A 21,654-nucleotide genomic window follows, 5' to 3' on the forward strand; every position below is an offset into this window, starting at 1 on the left:
TCGGGATGTGCGTCCCTGCACCCGCGGGAGCCGCCTGCACGCGCCCGCACCAGGCTCTTCCTCGGCCCTTCCAGGCGTGGGGACCCTTCGCCGAGGCTCCGGCAGAGCGGGGGGCAGCCGGCTGCGGGGTCAGGGATGAGCCCGGGACCGCACGTCAGGGGCGAGGACGGGTCGGCCGCTCAAGGCAGCCAGGAGCGGGGCTCCGGCAGGGGGCGGGGAGGCGTTTCCCAAGGGCGCCGTGCGGAGGGCGGTCCCCGCGTCGCCCTTGCTGGCCTCCGCCCGGGGACCGGGCCTGCACGGCCCCCTGCGCACGCGCAGAGCCCGCCGCGGGCCGCGACACCTGCTTGCCAGGTGGTTTCCGCTCAGACCACGCATGCGCCACACCTGGCGCAGGTGGCCGGGGTGGGGGAGGGGCGGCGCGGCTTCGTCGCTGCGGCGGGCATGATGCGGACCGACCGTTTCCATAACGACCGATGTCACGCGCCTGATCGCGTTCATTCTCTCCTGAGAGTTCCTCATTTCCCTGCCGGCCTGACGGAGAGCACGAGGATAAACCCACTTTCACACGTGCGGTTTCCGTCCACGCAGACCGAGGAGCTGGCGAGGAAGGGCCCGCGGCCGGCACGTGCCGCCAGCGTCCGCCCGGCGCCCGTGCTGGCGGGTCCCGCGGGTGCGGCCCCCGCTGGACCTCGGGTCCGGTCCCTGTCAGCTGTCTGCTTTGCTCTATATCTTGCAGCCCGGTGCCATTCATTGAGTAGACTTACATTGTGCCTGCTGCAAAACGGCTGGCATTTTAATTTACGGATGTTGAGGATGCAGTGGAATTTTAAAGGTTAGATGCTTTAAATCAAAGTCTAGGGTTATTATTTTTTAACTTCATCCATTAAAGTTGCAGATTTAAACAATAGAAGGTCAAATGTGATTTCTGCAACCTCAGCTGACATAAAGCATATAAAATCCAGATAAAATCCATAAAGATGAATAGAAGGTAGCCAGGTTAAGAAGAGAGAAGAACATTCTGCAGAAATACAAGAAGGCCATGCTGGCCTCAGGCCGGGACCTAAGAAAAAGTCCAAGGCACCATGGATAGCAAGTTAAATATGTCATTGCTGTGGTTTTAAAAGAAAGATACCAGGCTAGGTAAACTGTAGTAAAATAATACAGATAATTTCTTCCAAGGGTAGAAATTGGGATAATGATCAGTAATCTCTATTAAATTAAAAAAAAAAAATTCAGGTGGTGTTATTAACCAATATTTAAAGTATTCTTTCAACATAACAGTAAATTTAAATATTAGTCAATGTGTTTGGACACTTATTATTTGATAAACCATATACGATTTATTAAGTGTTAAGTGCTGATATGAGAATAACCCAAACTATGAATAGCGAGACATGTAGGTAATGGCTTTGTGGTCCTGGCAGAAACTATGCTGAGGACACTTAATAATCGCAGCCTTAGTTCATGTCCAGTTGGTCAATAATTCACCAACATTTTGTACATTCTACATTCAGTTTCTCCCGAACTGCCCATAATTCTATAATTTCATGGGTTGATAGTTGTTTCTCTCCACTTAAAACTAACTTTCCTTTTTTCTTAAAAATTGATGACTCTTTTTTTTTTTTTTGTATTTCTTGAATGGAAGTGTTTCAACCGAGCGCTTCTTCTGAACGGCTTTGTTGGCGCACACTCGGAACTGCACCTGCTCAGTGTCGAAGGGACGTGGGTTGGGCACATGCAACGCTGTCACCACTCGCGATGCAGTGACATCCAGCACCTCCCCGGCTGTCCTAGGATCTCTGCGTACAGGACTCACTCCTACGTATTCTCACACGAAACATTTCTGTCTTTTCCCTTAGAACGCAATCACGGCAACGATATTCTCTAGTCTTTCCACTAGTTGGGTTCTAACACATGGTTAACTTGAATTTGCTCTCTGCGAGTAAAGCACCATGCGGGTCACACAGCTCCACCGCATTGTTTTAGCTCGGTGACTGTCGCTCCTGCATGGTTAAATCCCTGGCTTGGTATGATAATCAGGCCAACTGAAATAATTGTGGGACTTTCTTGTAAAACATAGAGTCGCCTCTTGACTACTCCTTTGCTTGCTGTGTGACTTTCAGCGAGTTACACAGCCTCGCTTATACCATCGAAATGTTTAGATTTGTGGCAAGACAGATTTGTATTTTTGGTGATTACTTGGACTAAAAATGTTTTTGCCGTCACCCTCCTGATCTCTGCTCTTACTGTGGTATAGAGTGGGCCAGCGACAATATGGCTTGACCACGGTGTACCGATGCTTGGGGTGGTTTCTGGGAGGGAGAGGCTGACCCGCCCCGCGCACCTTCACAGAGCCTGGGCTGGCTTAAGTCACTGGACCTCCGACCCTGGCCAGGCTGCCGCACCTGTGGTCATCGCCTAGGCTCTTTGTCATTCCCTGGCATCTTGCCTCCATCACTTCCCCTTTGGCCTTTTTGCTTTGCCAGCCCCTCCTCTGTACCATCCTCAGGTTTCGTGCAGTTGCTCGCTGATGCGAGGGTCGCTTCTCTGGTCAGCGTTGGAGCCGCTGTGGAGCGCGAGGCGCAGTCCCTTGCTCCTCACTCTGTGTTTGGTCACGCTCTCTGCCAGGTGGTCACAGGCCGCTTCTGCAGAGCCGGAGATGTGGTTACTTCCTGCTTCCTTCCCTCTACTTCCCCTCCTTTCTTCCTTTCCTCCTTCCCTCCCTCCCTCCCTCCTTTCCAGTCTCCTTCCTCTGCTGCCAATTTGTCTGTAATTCCGCCTGTACATCTTTCTTTAGCCTTAAAGGAGTCAAAAGTTTGACTTCCAGAAACTGAGATAAAACTCTATCTCACATATATAATACATACGCTCACATATGATATATATGTATGTCTAGTTCAGATAGCTTTAACTGATTCTATATATTTATATCCTAAGAAGAGTCACCATGTAAAAAATACAGGATCCCCAGTCAAATTGGAATTTCAGATAAACAATAGATAATTCTTCAGTGTGTGTACCAAATAGTGCATAGGCTATCATTATACTAAAAATGATTTGTTGTTTATCTGAAATTCAAACTGAACCATGAATCTTGTATTTTTGTTTACTGAATTTGGTCATCTTAAGTATTTTTTGCAGGTCTGATAAACAGATTTCTCAATCAAGTAGTGTTAAAAAATCATTTTATAATTTTGAAAGTTAAAACTTTCAGTTATCTACCAGGAGCTATGAGTAATATTACATCAAGAAAATTGCCAAATTTAATGACAAAATTCTTATTGATATATATTATACTTGTCACCATAAAACTACTTATTTTCACTCTTATAGTACCTGAGTATTACATAGCATTATTTATTATCACTGATCTCTAATTCAATTTTTTGAAAATAAAATCAGATATTTGTTTACAAATAGATAAATAGCTACCTGAGAATAAACCAGCATACTGAGTTATTGTAAGATGCTTGGAAATTTTATTGATTTCCTTAAAAAACCGATAATACAGAAGAAAAACCAAATACAGGAAGTTTGTAATGAGAAGCAGATGCCAAATCTGAAGCAGTTAAATGGGGGATGGGAAACAAAACGTGATTTTTCTCTCTTTCCGTAACAGTAGTTCTTATGGTAGAACAATTTCACACATATGCCAACATGAACGCTATTTTTACCTCAAGGTTCCCTCTTAAATTCATTTAAAAGGTAGATGTCATGTGTTGCTGTACCTACTCAAAAAACAAAACAAACAAAAAGCAGGGGCCTGCTTAAACCTTCCTCCTCGAGACATCGCGTTATGGTGACCCCTAGTGGCCAAGCTGGCAAACGTGCCACGTGCACAACCGGACACATGCAAATCAGCTTTTAATCACGAAGCCTGGTGTAGGCATAAAAACTCACCTCGCTGCCATCAACCCGCGTGTTGCTCTGAATTTAATTCAGGGTAATCTAAAAATACTTTTGTTTACTTAGTACTGTCAGGATATAAATCTTACTAATCTCATGAAAAAAATTTTAGGTTAAATATATTTATATCTAGTCCAATGTTTTAAATTCTGACTTCATAGCCAGAAGGTACTGATTATGACTTTTGAGTTAACATTGATTTATGCATTCACAGAGTTTGAGAAGTTTTGGGCACTTCAGAAAGCATGTGATTCAAATTCTTCATTTCACAAATAGAACATGCAGAGCGATGGAGGGCCGACAGGCTTCTGTGGATTCTGTCAGCTGGTCCTGGCAGCGCCAGGACTAAGAACAGTCTGCAGACGGCCGTCTCAGTGCAGTGCTGATACCCACTCGTGTACCTCTGCTAGAGATCACAGCATTTGCTAGAAGAGGAAAACAGAGCAGAAGAGTGTGGCTCTGCATAGGAACCTAATACTCATTAAGGAAATCTATAATCTCTTCCGCGACGGAAGGTATTAATCTTATTGTCTATAGAATATAGTCATATCCTAACAAGCAAGAAATAAGGTCTCACATTCTTATTAATGTTATGGTATAGCTAAGTGTGCATATCAATGACAAAACTTGGATAATTTTTAAAAATTAAATTTGATAACCCTAAGCCAATACATTATAATAACAAAGGATCAAGCACTATAACTATACAGTACTATGAAAATATAGATTTCATTTACATAGACAATATTTTACATTCAATTTTAGTATGAATTTAATAAGATCTTATACATATTTAAATAATTCTGTAATAACAGTGTTTTCTTTAATTAAAGAACTTGATGACATTATAGAGAGGATTCAAATCTTGGATAGGAAACTGAACTAATAGCTATCTACAATGTCATCAGAAATTTTAAGATTTAACATTTTATGGGACATGTAACAATTTATGGATTATCTTGTTTAAACCAACTGTAAGTTTGTAAGCAGATTTCACATATGTTTTTCTGCTCCTGGTCAGTATCCAAAATCATGAATTTTTGTTTTTAATTTTATTTTTAAATGGAAATACCTGAGTGACTCTGATGATAGGGTATTATATATTTTAAAAAATATTTTAGATTTGAAAAACTGTACAATTTCAATTTGGACAGATTATAGACAAATTGATCAAAACCCCAATGGTCCTGTGCCCTTGGACACACCACTCAATATTTTCTTTGTAAAGTAGTCAGACTCCCATCTCTGACTGCTTACTTATTAGGAATATTTAGAATGAACTTTTCATTGGATGAGAGCACAGAATGAGGCATCCACCCCTTTCCCCCTCAACGAAGCGTTCTGTAATTTTTGGATTAACAGTTGAATCTTCACAGTCCTATGACATTTGATCTCAATCCAATTTAAATGAAAATTGAAAATTAAGCAACTTTTAATGTAAACAATATCTAGCTAATTTTATTATCTTATTGTCCAAGGTCAAACAAGCATCTGAGTAAAGATTCTTTAAAGATAGAAAATAAAAGTTATCTTTAAAATAACAGCACTAAGAATTTTTTTAAAGTGAAAGTAATTAAAAATGAGTGAATGCAGATGAACCTTTGATATGGATAAATTAAAATTCCAAAAGCATTTCCACGTGTACATTCCTGTTCCAGATCTTATGATGGCAACAATTAACTCGCCCCTCTGGGCAGTGCGTTTGGTTGCCCTGTGGAAACTAAGCATCTAAGCCATGACATAATGTATGTTCCTGACTCCTTGGGTTAATGTGATGCTGGGTTTATTTAGAAAGATGAGGATATCTGATGTTGAAGAAAATCTTGGGTGCAAATAATTTAGATAATTTTTAAAAAATTAATTTTAGGACTTTTATTTGGATAAATTTTAATCTTATAGACAATAGTCATATATTTTAGCCACCCCCCCCAAAAAAAAACTATTAACTGTAGTGTCAGTTATGATTACTGACATGGACTTATGCTCTTATATTGAAATCACAGTGCTTCCATTCTAATTATATAAACAAAGATTCTGTAAATCGTAGCTACTTTGAAATGCTCATAGCTATTTTTTCAAAGAAGTAAATGTTTATGTGTCCAGATTTCCAGACATTGATTGCTTTATAATTTACAAGGAATGAGTCACTTGCTTTTGACGCTGTGAATGATAAAACAACACTATTCTGATATAAACAGAATCAGTTATCTTAATAATATTAGTAAAACAACGAGAGCATCTAACATATATGACAGGAAAGCGAGTTTCTCAGGGGAGTATAAGTGTGCGTGAATAGTAACCCCCGCTGACTCTCAGACAGTTAGAATGCCCTGCCTTCCACAGAGGGGGAGACAGCAAGCCGGATCATGACCTGTGTGGCGAGACTCATTGTCACGTTACATTCCTTAATAAGAAGCAACATGTGAATGATTCTGCCTTTTCCAGCATAAGGAAATCAAAGCGTAGTGAGGTAAAATCCTTTTGAAACGAGGAAGCACACTGGGAGCGCTGCGCACACCGGAGTGGCCACCCCGTGCCCTTTCTCACCTTCCCGTTCTGTCCTTCCTCTCATTACAGCCACGTTGACATGAGTTCGTCACTTTTACTTTTGATCTTGTATGTAGGAAAGGGATTTTTAACTTAGATGTTTAGTTTCGCATTATCGTTGGAAATTAGCTCTTAAAGCTTCTCTGAACTCCCTGAGTTTAAATTCTAACTCAGTGCCTGTGTAATTTAATATAAAATATTCACTTCTATGTCATACATTTTTATTGTGATCTTATGGCTTTTAAGGATGCCAACCTAATTTCCATTCTGTTTTCCATTTCCTTTTCTTTGCCAGTGAACTAATGAAAAGTACATTTAATATACTAGGTAATAGTTCAAAAGGGACTAATTATATTTTGATAACAATGTTAAAGACTGCCATTCTACAGCCCCTTTTCTTTGCTAAGAAATGAAAATCATTATCATTTCTATTAATACCAGTTAAACAGGCAACTCTTGTTACTCTCCAATGTAACTTATTAGGAATGTTCTTACATGTCTTCGCTCTGAACATTTTCAACTCTTTTCTTCTCTCTCTCTCCCTCCTCCCCTCCCCCTCCTTCCTTTTTTCTCTTTTTTTAACCTCCTTTGTAAACCAGAGTCCAGGTGAGTCTTTGTAGCCTGCTTTTTGCATGGACAGTGTGCAATAGTCACAGCCATTATAACTCCTTGTGCTCTTTAGTATTAAAAAATTTACAGAATGCTCCCAACATAATATCTCATTTAATTTCCACAACTTCCCAGAGGGTATGAAATCCCATTTTATAGATGAAGAGCATGAAACGACTCTCCTAAAGCTATGCAGTGTCTAAAGGAATTCTCAGTTTCTCCTCTTCATTCTGTCAGTCACCGGCGAGTGACCTTTCTCATCACGTCCAGCCCCACACGCTAACCTGGGAAAGCCTGACAATCCACAGAGTATTGTCCATCTTTAGTCTGCTGTAATTATGTGTGTGACATAGGCGAAACAGCAGTGCACTTTTTCTTAAACTCTGTGGTTTGTTCATGGTGTTTTCTTGCACGTCTAAAATAGTTTACAATACATTTTTCCTTTAAAAAGCAATCAACTGTAAATCAGAATAGATTTTTTCAACCAAATACATGATTTATTTAACCTCACTGAGCCTCGATCTTCTCTTCTGAATACAGAGGAATTTGAAAAAGAACTTAAAGTTTTTTTTCTTCCGACTTAATGCTGTGTCTATGTTGAAACTGACATGCCAGAAAGTAAAAGGGGCGGCGGCCTCGGCAGACTGCCAGGGAGACTCGCTGGAGCCAGAAAGGCAGCATGCGCGTGCGCCACACGCTGCAGGCCGCTGCAGTGGGGCGTCATGAACCGTCGCGGGCGGGGACTTGCGGGGGGCAGTGAGGAGCTGCAGGTGCCGGCGGGGGAGCGAAGCAGCGGGGTCTGGGACAGGAGGACCGGACAGCTGCCGGGCCGACTCAGCCCCGAGCATGCACTAGTAGCGGAGTCAAGGCGGTGTTCCCGGTTAGCGGGAGGGAAAGTGGGTCCGGTTGGAACGAGGGAACTAAGCGATCCGCCATGTGAGGACAGGGGGCGGACTTTCAGTGGGGTGGTGTTGCGCTTTCAGTGAGAGTGAGGGCATGGGTTCTAAGGCGTGGGATGAAGGCTGGAGATCCGAAGTCCACAGCGCGGGAGTTACAGGCAACGTGGCAGAGAAGCGTCTCCGGGCGCGGGCGGGCGGAGGCAGCAGGGCGGGGCTCTGAGGTGCGTGCTGGGACCCGAGGTCCCTGGGGAGAGGGCGCGCGTGGCGCCGGAGGGAGGGATGGCCTTACAGGGCGACAGACACAACGCTGGGGCCCCCCGACGGTGCGAAGGGCTGCCCACCACGGTCTCTCCTCTCCTCTGCTGGTTCCTGGGACCTCCCAGCCGCTTGGCCCCCCAGACGTGCGATGCTCCTGCACGAGGAGCCGGGGGCGCCGGCCATTTCCACCGCCGAAACCGGAACCCCGCCCCAGGTCTCGTCCACTAGCTCGCTGTGTTGACCCCGAATCCACAGGAAACAACGTTAAAGTCAGCGCTGTCGTTCTCATGTGTCTTGGATCGGAACCAAACTGACGTGGTCCGCCTTAGCTCACTTCACATTCATTTGTTTACACCCTCAGTTGCTTGCTGTTTTACAGTGATTAATGAATGTTGAGTGGAGGAATGAATGAACAAATAAATGAGCAGGAAATCACATATTTGAGAAACACTCATAGTTACGGAGTTGAAAAGAGCGTCGGCCAGTGTAGGAAATGAGCTGGTACTACCCTCATGGGCAGCGGCGGGAGCTGGCGCCTTCTCCTCCTCACCCCGTGTGCGCCAGGGGGCCTGCTGCGGACGGAGGGTAGGCACTGCCGATGAGCTCTGGACCTTGAGGCCCCGCCGGGTGACGAGGCTCGGATGACTGCCCTCACGCTGCCCCCGCTTGTACCTGGTGCGTGAGAAGACCAGGAGCTCAGCCCTGGTCCAGACTCTGAATTAAACACAGAAACATGGCAGGTTCACTGACGTGAAGAGAGAACACAGAACTTACTCTGTAATGTTCTAGCTCTGGAAGGCTCTGGTTTATTAAGAAATTCGATTCGATGGTGATTGTGATATACTGTCGACCTGTGGTGTGGTTTTAGGTAGTTCTGACCCTTCCCACTTCCGCATGCTACCCAGCTGCTCGCTTTTAAGTGTCTGTCATTTCCCTCTTGGGAGCTGTATGTATCATTCCCTCCCTCAGACCCCTTCTCTCCTGGGTCGCATTTCGTCGAATTGCTATTAAACTCTGCCAGCAGCAATTATTCCTTTCTTATTTATTTTTTCATTTACCTCTTTTAATTCACATGGTCTTTATTCACATGTACTGAGATTGGCCATTAGTTTTGTGAAGTTATGAGAAGAAAGTACTGGACAGAGTGCAGGCAGCAGAGCCAAGAGCTGTGAGGACAGAGCCCTTTAATCCTCTGCGGGGAAGGGTGGCATTCCACGCGTCATCTTACTGCGCAGAGGAAAGCGGGTCCTCGGCTAAGACTGCTCACGAAGGAGCCAGCGCTGCGGAGATGTGAGGACGGGCTTCTTCAGGAGTCTGCCCCTGAAAAGACAAGCCTGTGGGTCAGATGACAGCTGACTAAGTGATCGGCTTTCTGCGGGTGGCCAGCTGAGCCCCTCCCTCTGGGGGGGCAGCTGCATTGGGCTTATTGGGCTGGCACTGCCCTCAGGTCTGCAAAGACTGGAGGTATTACAGGCCCGAAGGAACATGTGAAGTGAAACATGTGGTAACTTCTAGAAGGTGACTATGTCCGAGTGATCTCCCAAGTACTCCTTTGGGTCAAGTCTAAAGCCTGAGGTAGCACAGAGGACACTCATCTGATGTCTGCATGTAACCTCTGACCTTGACCTGGCTTTCCACGCACCTTGGCCTCCAGCCGGACAGAGCATCTGTGGTAGTCCACGTGCGCCTTGCACGTTCATTCCTGCATCGCACACCGCTCTGAAATCGCCTTTCTTTTCCAATCCACCTAGTAGACGTGTACTCTTCCTACGAGATGCCCGCTGAGAGCCACCACTTTTGTGACACTTTCTCCAAAAACCTCAGGGAAAATCAACTACTTATACTCTCCTCTGTAGCATCTTGCAGATGTAATTACCCAAGTCCTTACACAATTGCTATGGTCCATAAGCGTCTGTCCCAATATTTTGTTTCTGTTAGTGTTTTTGGAGACTCGAACATTCATTCACGCATCCATTGCTCAGTGAATGTCCACTAATGAATTTAATAAATGTTTGAGATCATCAGTGTTGCTAACCACTAGTTTGAGACTATCTTTTGACTGCAGGGCTCCTCCGTTTCACTTCCCTTGGGGCGGCTCGTGGAAGCCCAGGCCTCCACGTGCAGGTGCTTGTCCCAACTGCCCTCTCCGTGCCGTGTCTCCCCATGGCCAGTCCTCTGCATCGTTTGAAGATGGCCTTCCCGGACACCTATTCTTGTCTAAAATACTTGGGCCCTGTCTGCTTGCCTGTTTCAGCAAATGTGGTGTCCTACTAGCTCAGGTGGGAGGTGTTTCCTTTGAGAAACCCCTCCCTGATAGAATCTTCAGATGTTCTGGCTCTCTTAGCAAGGACTAAAGCATCGAGATGTCTCCTCATGTACTGTCTTGCACAAATTCGTTTTACCTCCCTCCCCTTCAGTGCTATCTCAAGGATTAGGAAAAGAGTATAACCTTTTTTTCCCTATCTCTTCCCTGCTCTGATTTTGCACTTTGCTAGATACAATGTATAAACTTTCCCCCTGTATCTCTTCTGTAATTTACACTTTGCTAGATACAATGTATAAGTTATCTTTCTGTATATCTTCTCTAATTTTGCACTTTGCAAGATACAATGTATAAAAATTTTTCCAACCTCTTCCCTCTCTAATTACCACATTGGTAGATACAATGTACACACTCTACTAAACTCTCGACTTATTGACAAAAACTCCCCATCACATTTTGCAACTTTATATTGGCACTTGACACCCCATAATTTCTATCTGATGGCTTTGCTCTCCTGCTGCCTCCTGATTGTTTCTTTTCCATAAGCCATCTCAATCTCTGGGCAATAAACTGTTAAAAAAAAAAAAAACTGTTCAAAGCAGAAGTGAATTTCTGTGCGGAAAGCCAGTGGAATGTAGTGGGACATGCACGAGCTGGGAGCCAGGACGCTCAGGTGCGAAGGTGGCCCCTGGAGTGCTTTGCTGGAAAGTTATCTTTTATGACCATCTTTTTCCCCACCTGTGAAACGAAGACAAAACAGGGATGTTGAGACTTCAGTGAGATACCATGTGTGGAAACAGGCTGTGAATTTTGTTAGGCTGCCCGGCAGAAGGTATTTCTTGTTATGTCTCCCAGATTCCCTTGTGGCCCGGACATGCTGTGCTCAGAGCAGACAGCCAGGAAAACGTCCCCAGACTCGGGTCAAAGCGGGTGGTCAGGCTTCCTTCCGCTATTGAAGCAGCCGCGAAGTCCCATTCCTCAGCTTTTTTCTGTTTCTGTTACAATTTCCCATGCAATTTCTGGCAAAGTGTTTTTCACCATTTCGCATCTGCTTACCAAGAATGACCTCTTGCAGCCCTAAATCTCGCTTGCCCAGCCCTCCCGCACCGTGAGCCTGGTCAGTTCCCTGCTCCACCTGCCGGAGGTCGCTGTCCTACCTGGAGCCGCCCGTATCACCGGCCGCGCCCACTCCCTTCGCGTGCGCCCCGCCGCCCCTCTGCTGGCTGCGGGGGAGAAGCGCACGCGGCGGCCCCGCCCCGGCTTCCCCCGACCGTCCTCCGCCAAAGCGTCACCTGCCCGGGGCCGCCGGGTGCCGCCGCGGTCCACGGCCTCACGGTGCTGAGCCTACAGGCGTGCTGGCAGCCTCCTGAAGTCCCCAGCCCGCAGGGACCCCGCGCTTCCCGCCAGCAGCTCCCCGCCCCCCGCGGCAGCGCCCCGCCGCCGCGCCAGCGCCCCCACCGCCGTCTGCGCGCGGCGGTTGCTAAGGCGGCTCCCTCCTCCTTCCCCGCCCAGCCGGCTCCGCGCCCACCGGCTCCCGAGCGCGGTGTTGACACCCGGGACCACCCTCCCTGGGTCCCAGCGTGCACGCGTGTCCACCGGCCTGAACACCTTTGGAAAGTGAGCGTTTTCTTCGCGCTCGACCAGACCCCCGCCCCCCACGCTGTGCCCACTCCCGGAGCCTGCGGGGCGGGCGTGGCGATGGCAGAGGGAACTCGGGGAAACAACAGGCCACAGGCTCGGTCCGTGGACCCCAACAAAGTTTGGGCGCTCGGACTTGCACCTCCGGCTTCCTGAACTTGACCACCCCGGCAGCGTCCCCCGATGACCAGCGCCCCACCTCCCGGAGGGTGGATGGAGGGCGGGTCGCTGTCAGCCTCGGCCAGGGCCGCGCCTGGGAGCGCCCGCGTGCCTAGCAGGGAGGGCCAACGTGCCTCGAGGGGCTCCGCGGGGGGGGGCGAGGTGACAGGGCCTGGTGGGGGTCTGCCCAAACCGCGTCCCCGCCCAGGGCCCTCGTCGCTGGCGGCCGCCCGCAGGGCGAGGCGCCGCGGAGGCTCCCAGCGAGCCGGCTCGTGCGAGGAGCGCGCGCGCCTGCTGCGTGTGTGCAGATGCGCGCGTGTGCGTGTGCCGGTGTGCAGATGTGCGTGTGCGTGCGTGTGTGCTCGTGTGCAGCTGTATGTATGGTGCGCGCGCGCGCGCGCGTGTGGTCGTGTGTGCGCGCGCGCGCCGGGGCGCGGAGCCAGCGGACCCGGAGGAAGGCAGGAGGAGGAGTTATGTAGATTACGGATGAACGTTCTGGAGGGAGCGCGGAGGGGAGGGACCGAGAGGCAGCGGCGAGGAGCCCGGAGCGGCGGCCCTTCCGCAGGAGCCGGAGGCGGCGGCGGAACAGGGCGCACGCGGAGCAGGGCGCGCGGGCGGGACGCGGCGCGGGGCCGGGGCCCGGGGCTCGGCCGGCGATGGTGGCCGCGGGCAGCCGCTGAACTGCCTGCGCCGCTCGCGGGCTGCCGAGCGCGGCCCTGCTCCGGCCGGCGCGGTGAACCTGCGGGCTCCTTCCCACCAGGAGTTTTCGGAGAGGAAGCCGGGAGGGAGGAGGACGGCGAGGGAAGGCGCGGGGAGCTCGTGCGTCCGCCGGAGCGCGGTCCACTATGATCTTACTCGCCCTCAGCTCTGGAAGACGGCTGGGTCTCGTGCAGCACTCGGGGGCGGCTTTCTTGCAGACCTTGCTCTGGATTGTGTGTGCTGCCGTCTGCGGAACGGAGCAGTATTTCAATGTGGAGGTGAGAGCGCCAGGCTTCCTTCCTCCCCGCGGCCCCGCTGCTCCGGAGACGCTTCGGGCGCCCCTCGGGTCCTGGTCGTTCGGAACGGGGTGTGAGCGGTGTCGCCCGCAGCCCAGACCCGAGCCGAGCTTCCCCGGGGGTGGGCGAGGGATGCGCGCAGACCGAGTCCGTTATCCCCGAGGCACAAAGCGGGATGCTGCGCGCTCGGCCGCGGCGGCGCCGTCCTCGCTGCCGCCGGGAGAGGCGGACGTGCGGCCCCGGGAGGCGGCTCGAGCTGGAGGGAGTCCGCTGCTCGGGCATCCAGGGGTCGCTGCCCGGCATCGGTGCCGCCCCGGCATTGTTCGGGGAACCGCTCTCCCGTGTGCCGTGTCTAACAAAGGGGGTTACGAGCAGGGTCCGGAGGGCAAGGGGGGGTGCTGCTGCATTTAGTGACGTTACTTCGTGATGAAACGCTGGACTAGCCCGAGTCCTTTTTCGTTCAGCCCTAAGTTAAGACACTGAGTCTGGCGCTGGCGACACGCAGGACGTGGAATCCGTCCCTTTTTAAGTGTCTGCTGCGCCCCTCCCCCGCCACGCGAACCTCAACGTGGCCCAGTGCAATAGTTCTGAGGTGTGTTTTTAATTTGATTTCACACTCTCGTGGCAGAACGGTCAGCTTTTAGACTTCCATTGGCTTGACTACGATAGCTCAGGGAAAAGGCAGACACAAAGCCAAAGGGAACCGGAGGGTGAGGACTTGCCAGACCTCTGCCAGAGTCCCCTTCCTGTCATCCACTGGGCGCTGGAGCCAGTGAAGCGCAGTGAGTCCGCGGAGGCATGTGCGCGCCCGGCCTCTGACACTCACCTCCGCACGGCGGGGTCCCGCACAGCCCCAGCGGCGTGTGAGATGCACTCCTGCCCAGAGCTGCTTCTGGCCTCGCAGAAGAATTTCGTCTCTCCAAAAATCACGTGATTTTTACCTTATACTGTTGATCCTTTAGAGCTTCCTGTCATTTTGTTGGGAGTGTGTTTACACAATAGCAGAACCTGTTGCACAGTATTTGAACGTTTCATGTGACAGATTTACATATAAAGGTGCCTGAGTGCCACGTGTGAGAGCATATTCTGACATCAGCCTGTTTATAGAAACTGTTCTTAGGACTCAATGTAATAAGTGATAGTTGGTAGAGAAAGTATTTTAAAAAGTAACAACCATTACCAAATGAGTTAAAGAAGTTCACAGATGTTAAGTAGGATTATATTATGCAAAAAACCCAAAAAACCAATTTGAAATCCAAAAACTGTTTAACTCTTTGAAAAATACAACTTTTACTTTCTGTATAAAAAGAGATGGGAAGGGGGTGAATGCCCACTGTTCTTCATTGCAAATTCGAACTTTCGGAATTGCATGCCACGGGTGGATGTTTGTACCTGTCGTTTAAATCAAGACATAATGTAATGTCGACATGAAGATGTAATTGGCTCACAGACTGGAGGAATGTGAGTGGCAGGCCGTTACTTACAATGTCACAGGCAGAAAGCCTGTGGCCGCAGGTGGTGGGGCTGGCGGTGCTCAGGTGGGTCCTGGGGGTGCTTGGAAGTCAGGGCTAGGTTCTTCTTGCTCACCAAGGCTGGCAGCTTCCCGAAAGTCTTGGCTTTGCTCTCAGACATCTTTGGGATAGCATCATGTTTTGATGATTCTTTTCTTTTTTTTTTTTTTTGAGGCTAAACATAAACTTGATTGTAGTCCTTCCTACTTTGAATACCTCAGTCACTTTAATCAGATATTATGCTGGATAAAGTTATGATTTTACTAAAAAAAGATTTCATTTTGAATTTCCATTGTATCTTCTCTTTATTCAAGATATGAGTGAAAAGGGGGCTTATGGAAAAAACCTACTTCCTCATTTTTAGAGCATATTTATTATGCAATGCAAAGATTTAATTATGAAAGATAAGAGGCATTGCCATCTGAGACCTTACAAAGCTTTTTTGATACACAGGACATTTCTAATTATTTAGAGTAGGTTGTGTTTGATAGCTGTATTTTTCCCCAATGTTTTGTTCAGCACTTGAGCATATTATTAGTTAGCTTCATACGCTTCTTCATGTGTAATGATACCCTCGCTCTCTTTAATCATATGTGTAGCTGCTGGTTAATTCAACATACTGTAAAGAACACGAGATGACAGGATAGCCTCTGATAGGAATTTCTGCCCAATTCACTTTTATTAGATGCTTCTTTTTGGTAGGAAACAGTAATGGGAAGAACAGGCCATCACGTCGTCTTCAGAAAGGGCATTCGTATGATGTTTCTCATTCTTGGTTGCAAAACTTACACTGGCCATGCTTCATTTGATTGATTCTCAAGGACAGTCTTAAAATAAACAGCAATGGTATCAATCATGCATGAAGCTCATACGATCATAATTTTTTCTAGTGAGCACGCCGAGTTATTATAGTTGGAAGGGCGCTCTGACAGATGCTTTTTGTGCTGATGACTGAGATTACAATGCTTCATTCCCCACTGAACTTCACAATCAGTGGCACCCCAATCCTTTTTTATCTCTACAATTTTAAATATAAAAACCAACACATTTTTCTCCTGGAGGTGGGGGAATTAGGTAGAGGTATTCATGTTAATTCTTTCCCATCTGATTTTTAAGAGTGTAGACATTTGGACATTTTTAATGATCAGAGCAGAAGATATTTTTTAATATGCTGATGAAAGTCTGTGGGAGAGACAGGGAGGGGGAGGGGCGTTCCTCTGAGTTGGTTTTGTTTTTAAGAAGCAGAAAGGACCATTTACAGCTGAGGCAGGGTCTGACAGCCCTGGGTACTGCTGTGCAGAGATGCAGTTCATTCCTCTCCTTACCCATTTCAGACAGAACCCCGGTTAATGCCATATTCTTAGTATACACTCGTTTAAAGATGTTTGCGTGTGGGAGTGGGCCTTCCCGTGTGTAAGCGGTAGCATGATGCAAAGGAGGGGCGTTGCTGGTAGTAACCGGAAGTCAGACTGCTGCCATTGGACAGCGCTCGGCAACCAAGGTGATCATTGGTCCGAGGAGCTCACTCGTTAGCAGGGAATCATGATTCAATCGCTGTGCTCTAAAAAACTATTTCGTCTCTAAAATAATTTTCTTGTTGTCACGGAGGTTTTCATGATCCTTTTGTTTGTTTTGTCTTTGGTACACTGCAAGCTTTTTTTGTGTGTTGAAATTTAAGATAGATTGTAGTTCATAATATTCAGAACTTTTATCATCAACTTTGACAGTTTGTCAAATGTTAAATATATGAACAACGTATTTTTATTGTTTTTGAAACAATATTGTTTTCTAGTGAGGAAAATTCTTTAAAGAATTTAATGGTAAAATAAACACATGTAATTCTCTGAATGATGCACATATCAAAGCATAAGATGATTACTTCTTTGTGACAAAAAAAAAATTTTGATAAAGAAAAATTGATTTCGTTGTTCCTAATTAGAGAAAGAAGAGGGGTTCTAGATTTCATAAAGATATTTTATGACAAATACTATGAATACTGAGTATAAACATTTCCTGCATTTTTCTTGCAGTACATTTCTTTAACTGATTTAGTGTTTTTGTTTTTTTTGTTTTACTTCGTCAGGTTCATCCTAATCTACCCAAAAGGTCAGTGTTTGCTTGGAGCGGCTGTGTACTGTGTGTAAACTTTGCAGTAATTCGTGGAGAGACATTCCAAAGATAAAAGATTTAAAGATTTTAAAATGTCACATATCGGGCCACTCTTTCCATAATCCTTGTGTTCTCCTGCGTCAGTCAGCAACAAGCTTCGCTTCATTTGCGCGTGGGAGCCCGGTGTCACCATCACCTGGTTGAGTACTGAGGGACTCTTCTGACTCCACCCTGTAACTCCCCGCGGTGGTAGTTGATACTGGTTAGCAAGGCCTGTGTGACTGAGTCCTAAAGGTTTCTGTCTGCTGCAAGCCCCCAAGCTGTACAGGACACCCCAGGTGTGCTGTTCAGAGTGCTCCCAGGGCCAGAGGCAGTGACCGAGAGACAAATGGTCCTCGGCTCTCCGGCTTTTCCTGTGCGTCCCACCTGAACCATTTCGCAGTTTAGAACTGCCTGAGTAGGGTCTGTCATGAAACCCTTCCAGGCGAGCACATGTCAGCAGGTGGGGTGTCTCCCCGCCTTCGAGGACTCCACGGGGCGTGGCAGGCCAAGCCCATCCCCTCTGTGCCACTGGCTCTGCTCTACAGTCTCTTCTGCCACGTAAGGGAAGAGTCGGGTCCCATAGCAGCTATTTTTTTTTTAAATCTCTAGAGTCAGGTTGTGAGCAGGAGATCTAAAGTTTCTACGTTTTCTTCTTCACGCTCTTTCAGGTTGTTAACATAAGAAAATTTGAATGCACCTGTTCAGTGGTGCAATTCTTTTCTCTGGAGTTGGTTTAATCAATTGTTTTATGTAAATTTATTTCAATGCCTACTCAAATGTACCTATTTAGAATATTTGGTAAATAACCAATCACAATTATTTCAGGACCGAAAAAGAGTCACTGAACATTAGAATCAATTAGTTAAATTCAGTCAACATCCAAAGAGAAAGATTTACTTCTTTATGCTCCTGCAGGAACTCTCTGACCCTTCAGCATATTTCAAGTTGAGAAAATCATTTTTCATATTTTCCATTACGATTTAAAGTATCAGTAAATATAATTCTGTTCACCAAATCATTTTCATTGTCAGGTATCGGAGGGGTTAAGAGCACATATCCTGGCACCAGGATGCCTGGATTCTAATTCCAGCTCCTCTACTAGCAAGTGAATTATTAAGTTAATGGTGGACAAGTTAGTTCATTTCTGTGAGCCTCGGTGTGCACATCTGTGAAAGGGGGCACTAATAGTGCCTGCCTCGTAGGTTGTTTGGATGATTAAGTAAATGCCTGTCTCATTAGATAAATAGGTGGGAACCTGCATTCACATGGTCGAATGCTCGTGCTTTTCATATGTCATTATCATTTGTAAAAAAAATAAATGCTGATTTGAAGGTAACTGGCGTGATAGCATCTAATTACATAAAGTCTGTCAGGTTAGGACACACCAGCTGGTCCAGGAAGATTTTATGTTAATGCCTTTTTTTCTTTTTAAAAAGTGTGATATACTGAAAGTCGACCAAGCTAACATCAGTACATGTTCTTCCCGTGGGTTTTTCTTAGACAGTTTAGTTCAGCAATGTGCTTTTCACATTTTGTCTTGTCATCTGTTACTATCATAGAGTGTCAAGTTCAGCTCGCACCTTTTCTTACAAGACTCAGTCGGCTGAAATCTGTTCATCTTCCCTAATACCATCAAAGATAAATAGGCCTTCACGAGTCGATGGTCTGTTTGTTTCAACCGGTGCAAGGCCCAAGTGCTTTCCGATCCACAGCAGGAATGGGGTTCCGTGTGGAGCTTAGGCCAGCTCTGTATTAGATCCCAAATCCACAACATAAAGATCTTTCTCTTTACCTGACAGAGGAAGGAGGAGGATGGGCAGAAAAAGATATTAAAATGTTTTCTGCAATGACAATGAATTTTTTTTGACAAAACACTCTTGTCCATGTAACTGGACAGGAAGAGAGTTAGCACCGTTATATCATGGGATCCAGGACACACACTGGGTGTGGCTAGCGCTGTCGCGTGTGGGCTAAAACTTCAGTCCTTGTAGTAATGAGCTTTGGACAAGTTATTTCTTGCCTGCTTTCACCTGCAAAATGAGAATTAAAGTAAATTGTCCCTACAGCCACTTCCCAATTTGAAATTCTATTTTATTTAGCCTCCAAGTTTTAATTCATATAGCCAAAGGTGAGGGGGGTGGGGTGAGGGGCAGGGAAATAGACTTATTTACCATGTACATTTTGGGGCGACTAGATCACAAAGTTAGAGTGTTCGGTTTTTGTTTTTTCTGAAATGCATATCTTTTTAAAATACAGAATGTCCACTTCCAGCTAATATGTGTTATCTGTAGTGACGCAGGGTGTTCCATTTTGGAAATAATCCTAGCCTTCTGCTGAGTAGTAAAAACATTGAGAGCAAATTGTATGTAATTTTAGAATCAATTTTTGGCCAAGGTAGAAAACTTTAAAAATTTAATGTTAAAAACATGGCTTGATGTTATTTAATATATATATGTATATATATGTATGTAATCTACAACTAGCACATCAATCATAAAAAGGCAAGTTGGAATAAGATCAAAATCTTATTTTTTTTTTTGGTGGGGAGGGTCTCAAAATTCAAACCTATTTATCTATCTATAAAATATACACAGATTTTGTAGTGAAATGAAGTGCTTTTATACTGTATGTCCTTTTTGCCCCTGTGGAAAATAACTTTGGTGCATGGATGGCTCTTTGAAGGTTATTTCTGTTCTTCATAACATTTAATTTCAAATGTGAAAAATCAGATAGCATTTGTTTTATAAAATGTGCAGCTGATGTGAACGACGAAACCATCCCATGCCAGAAGGATAAAGTGCTGCGCAGCAGCATCTGCAACACTTTTGCCTTCTTTTCCTCTTTCTTGGGAAAGCTGCTTATAGATTTCAAGGTTGTTCACGAAACCGTATTCGATCGTCGTTTCCTGTCATTCAGTACTCCGAGTGGGTGCTCTTTGTCTCGGTGTCTCACCACGGCTGTTTGGCATGTGCGTCCTGGGGTTTGGATCATGCGCTACCCTGAGAGGCCACGCAAAGAACCTTAGCCCAGGAAGTCGAGTAACGCCTCCCAGCCCCCGACCTTTGATAAAGGGACCCGAGGTGCAGTATAGAAAAGGAGGCTAGGGGGAGCTGTTGAGCTGTCTAAGGACTCCAGGGGCGGAAGGATTGGTTTAAAATCAAGGACACGGGGTGCATGCAGCCTGTCTTCATAGAGCGAATCCTAGCCAATCAGAGATAGTTTAAGGAAATCAGTGAAGACATAGTGTATAATTTAAGATGTGAGCTGGGTTTACTGAGAGCCTTTTGGTATCCGTGATTTCATATTTGATGAACTAGGGAGGAAATTAGCAGTTTTCCGAGAGAGCAGGAGTTCTGGGCATGACAGTGTGACAAAGACTATATAATGCAGGTCTGCTCTGTGTGTCCCTTGCTTTTAGGCATAGAATAAGTCAGAAAACATACATTATAGTGGCCGAAAGTGCTTCTGCTATTCTCATTTGGCTAAGGCGCCTAAAAATAATTGTCTAACAGATTAAAGGGGGAACAAATTTAATTCGATCATGCCTTTTAGATTATGTGTAGCAAAAATCTAGTTTTCAATGCTTGTGACACTAAAGATATTTTACTTTTAAGGTTTATCATAGGACCTTGCTGAATAAACATTTTTCATTGAAAGCAGATTTTAACGTACAGTTTTTACCTGTTTCTCTTTTTAGAAAATATGTAAGAAATGAGCCACAAAAGTGTGAAACCGTGTCTTTTTCTTTAAATAGGAACCTCAGCTATGTTTTCGGTGGCGCAGATTATCGCATGGCCTCTGGAGGCGGGAGGGGAAGAAAAAAAGGCGGTCACCGATGCGTGGGGCGGGTCGCCGTCAGGATTACGGCTCCTCACGAGCCCCGCTCCATTCTCCCACCGCGTTTTCGTTTCGTGAATGAAGCGAGACGTGGGTACACGAAGCGCGCTAGAGCGTCCCAGACGCACATTCTCAGGAGAGACAGTCTTGAGAGCCGTGTGCTCAAGCCACCAAGTAAACCCGACGAGCTCACTCCTGGATGGAATTTTACGGTGGTGGCGAAGTCGGGCCTCAGTTACGGAGGGACACGCTGACCCTTTTAGGGACGCCGCATACTTTTTGAACTTTACTTCACACCCCCCAATCTCGGACAGCCGCGGCGACGTCGGCAGCGCGCTGGCCTGTGCGCGGCCGCTGCGCGATGTTGGCGCGGCGTTTCCCACGAGAACTTTTCGCAGCTGAGTCCTCACTGCGTGTCCCGTTGTGCGATGAGGCGCCGCTGGGGGCGGCGGCGGGTCCGAGGCCACTGCGCCTTGCCCTCTGTGCGGCGTCACGGGCTCGCCCCGCGCGCGGTGGTTCCTACCTGTTCCTTCTGCTTGGGGTCGGGGGCGAGTCCTGTGTCAGCTACGTTGCAGGACACCAGGCTTGCAAGGGGGGGGGGGTGCGTTTCCAGGCCCCTCTCTTTCGCCGAGAATAAAGTAGACCGGTTTCATGTAACTTCCAGAGTCAAGTGCGCGCTCAGGGGCTCGCGCGGAGTGGAGCGCGAGCTCCCCGGCGCGGACAGCGCCTTGGCCGCGGCCTCGTCGCCTGCGTGGCCAGTTGGCTCCTGCACGGGCGCCGTGCAGGCAGGGGTTTCCCGAACGTGGTGGTGACCTGAGGACAGGTGAGCTCCTCAGGCCTTAACATCTTTGCCGTGACAGCTTTCAGGGCTCATCATGTCC

General features: G+C 47.0%; 1 protein-coding gene and 1 long non-coding RNA gene across 3 annotated transcripts in view; one reads left to right on the plus strand and one right to left on the minus strand.

Moving 5' to 3' along the window:
- Positions 1 to 7,573: 7,573 nt before the first annotated feature.
- LOC118611965 lies at positions 7,574 to 11,837 on the minus strand. The gene is made up of 3 exons (XR_004954557.1): positions 11,775 to 11,837; positions 9,278 to 11,220; positions 7,574 to 8,933 (listed from the first exon to the last, which is right to left on the minus strand). It is a non-coding gene; the product is annotated as an uncharacterized LOC118611965 (long non-coding RNA).
- A 1,125-nt stretch (positions 11,838 to 12,962) lies between these two features.
- The window catches only part of MMP16 (matrix metallopeptidase 16), a 120,830-nt gene continuing 112,138 nt past the window's right edge, over positions 12,963 to 21,654 (plus strand). Inside the window, exon 1 of one of the 2 annotated variants that reach the window (XM_036232744.1) lies at positions 12,963 to 13,256. In XM_036232744.1, the coding sequence (XP_036088637.1) occupies positions 13,125 to 13,256 (132 nt within the window). In that variant the 5' untranslated portion in view covers positions 12,963 to 13,124. The remainder of the gene's footprint in view (positions 13,257 to 21,654) is intronic. The other variant, XM_036232745.1, reaches the window with a different exon arrangement.

This window comes from Rousettus aegyptiacus, unplaced genomic scaffold (assembly GCF_014176215.1).
Source record: "Rousettus aegyptiacus isolate mRouAeg1 unplaced genomic scaffold, mRouAeg1.p scaffold_m13_p_15, whole genome shotgun sequence".
Lineage (NCBI taxonomy): Eukaryota > Metazoa > Chordata > Mammalia > Chiroptera > Pteropodidae > Rousettus > Rousettus aegyptiacus.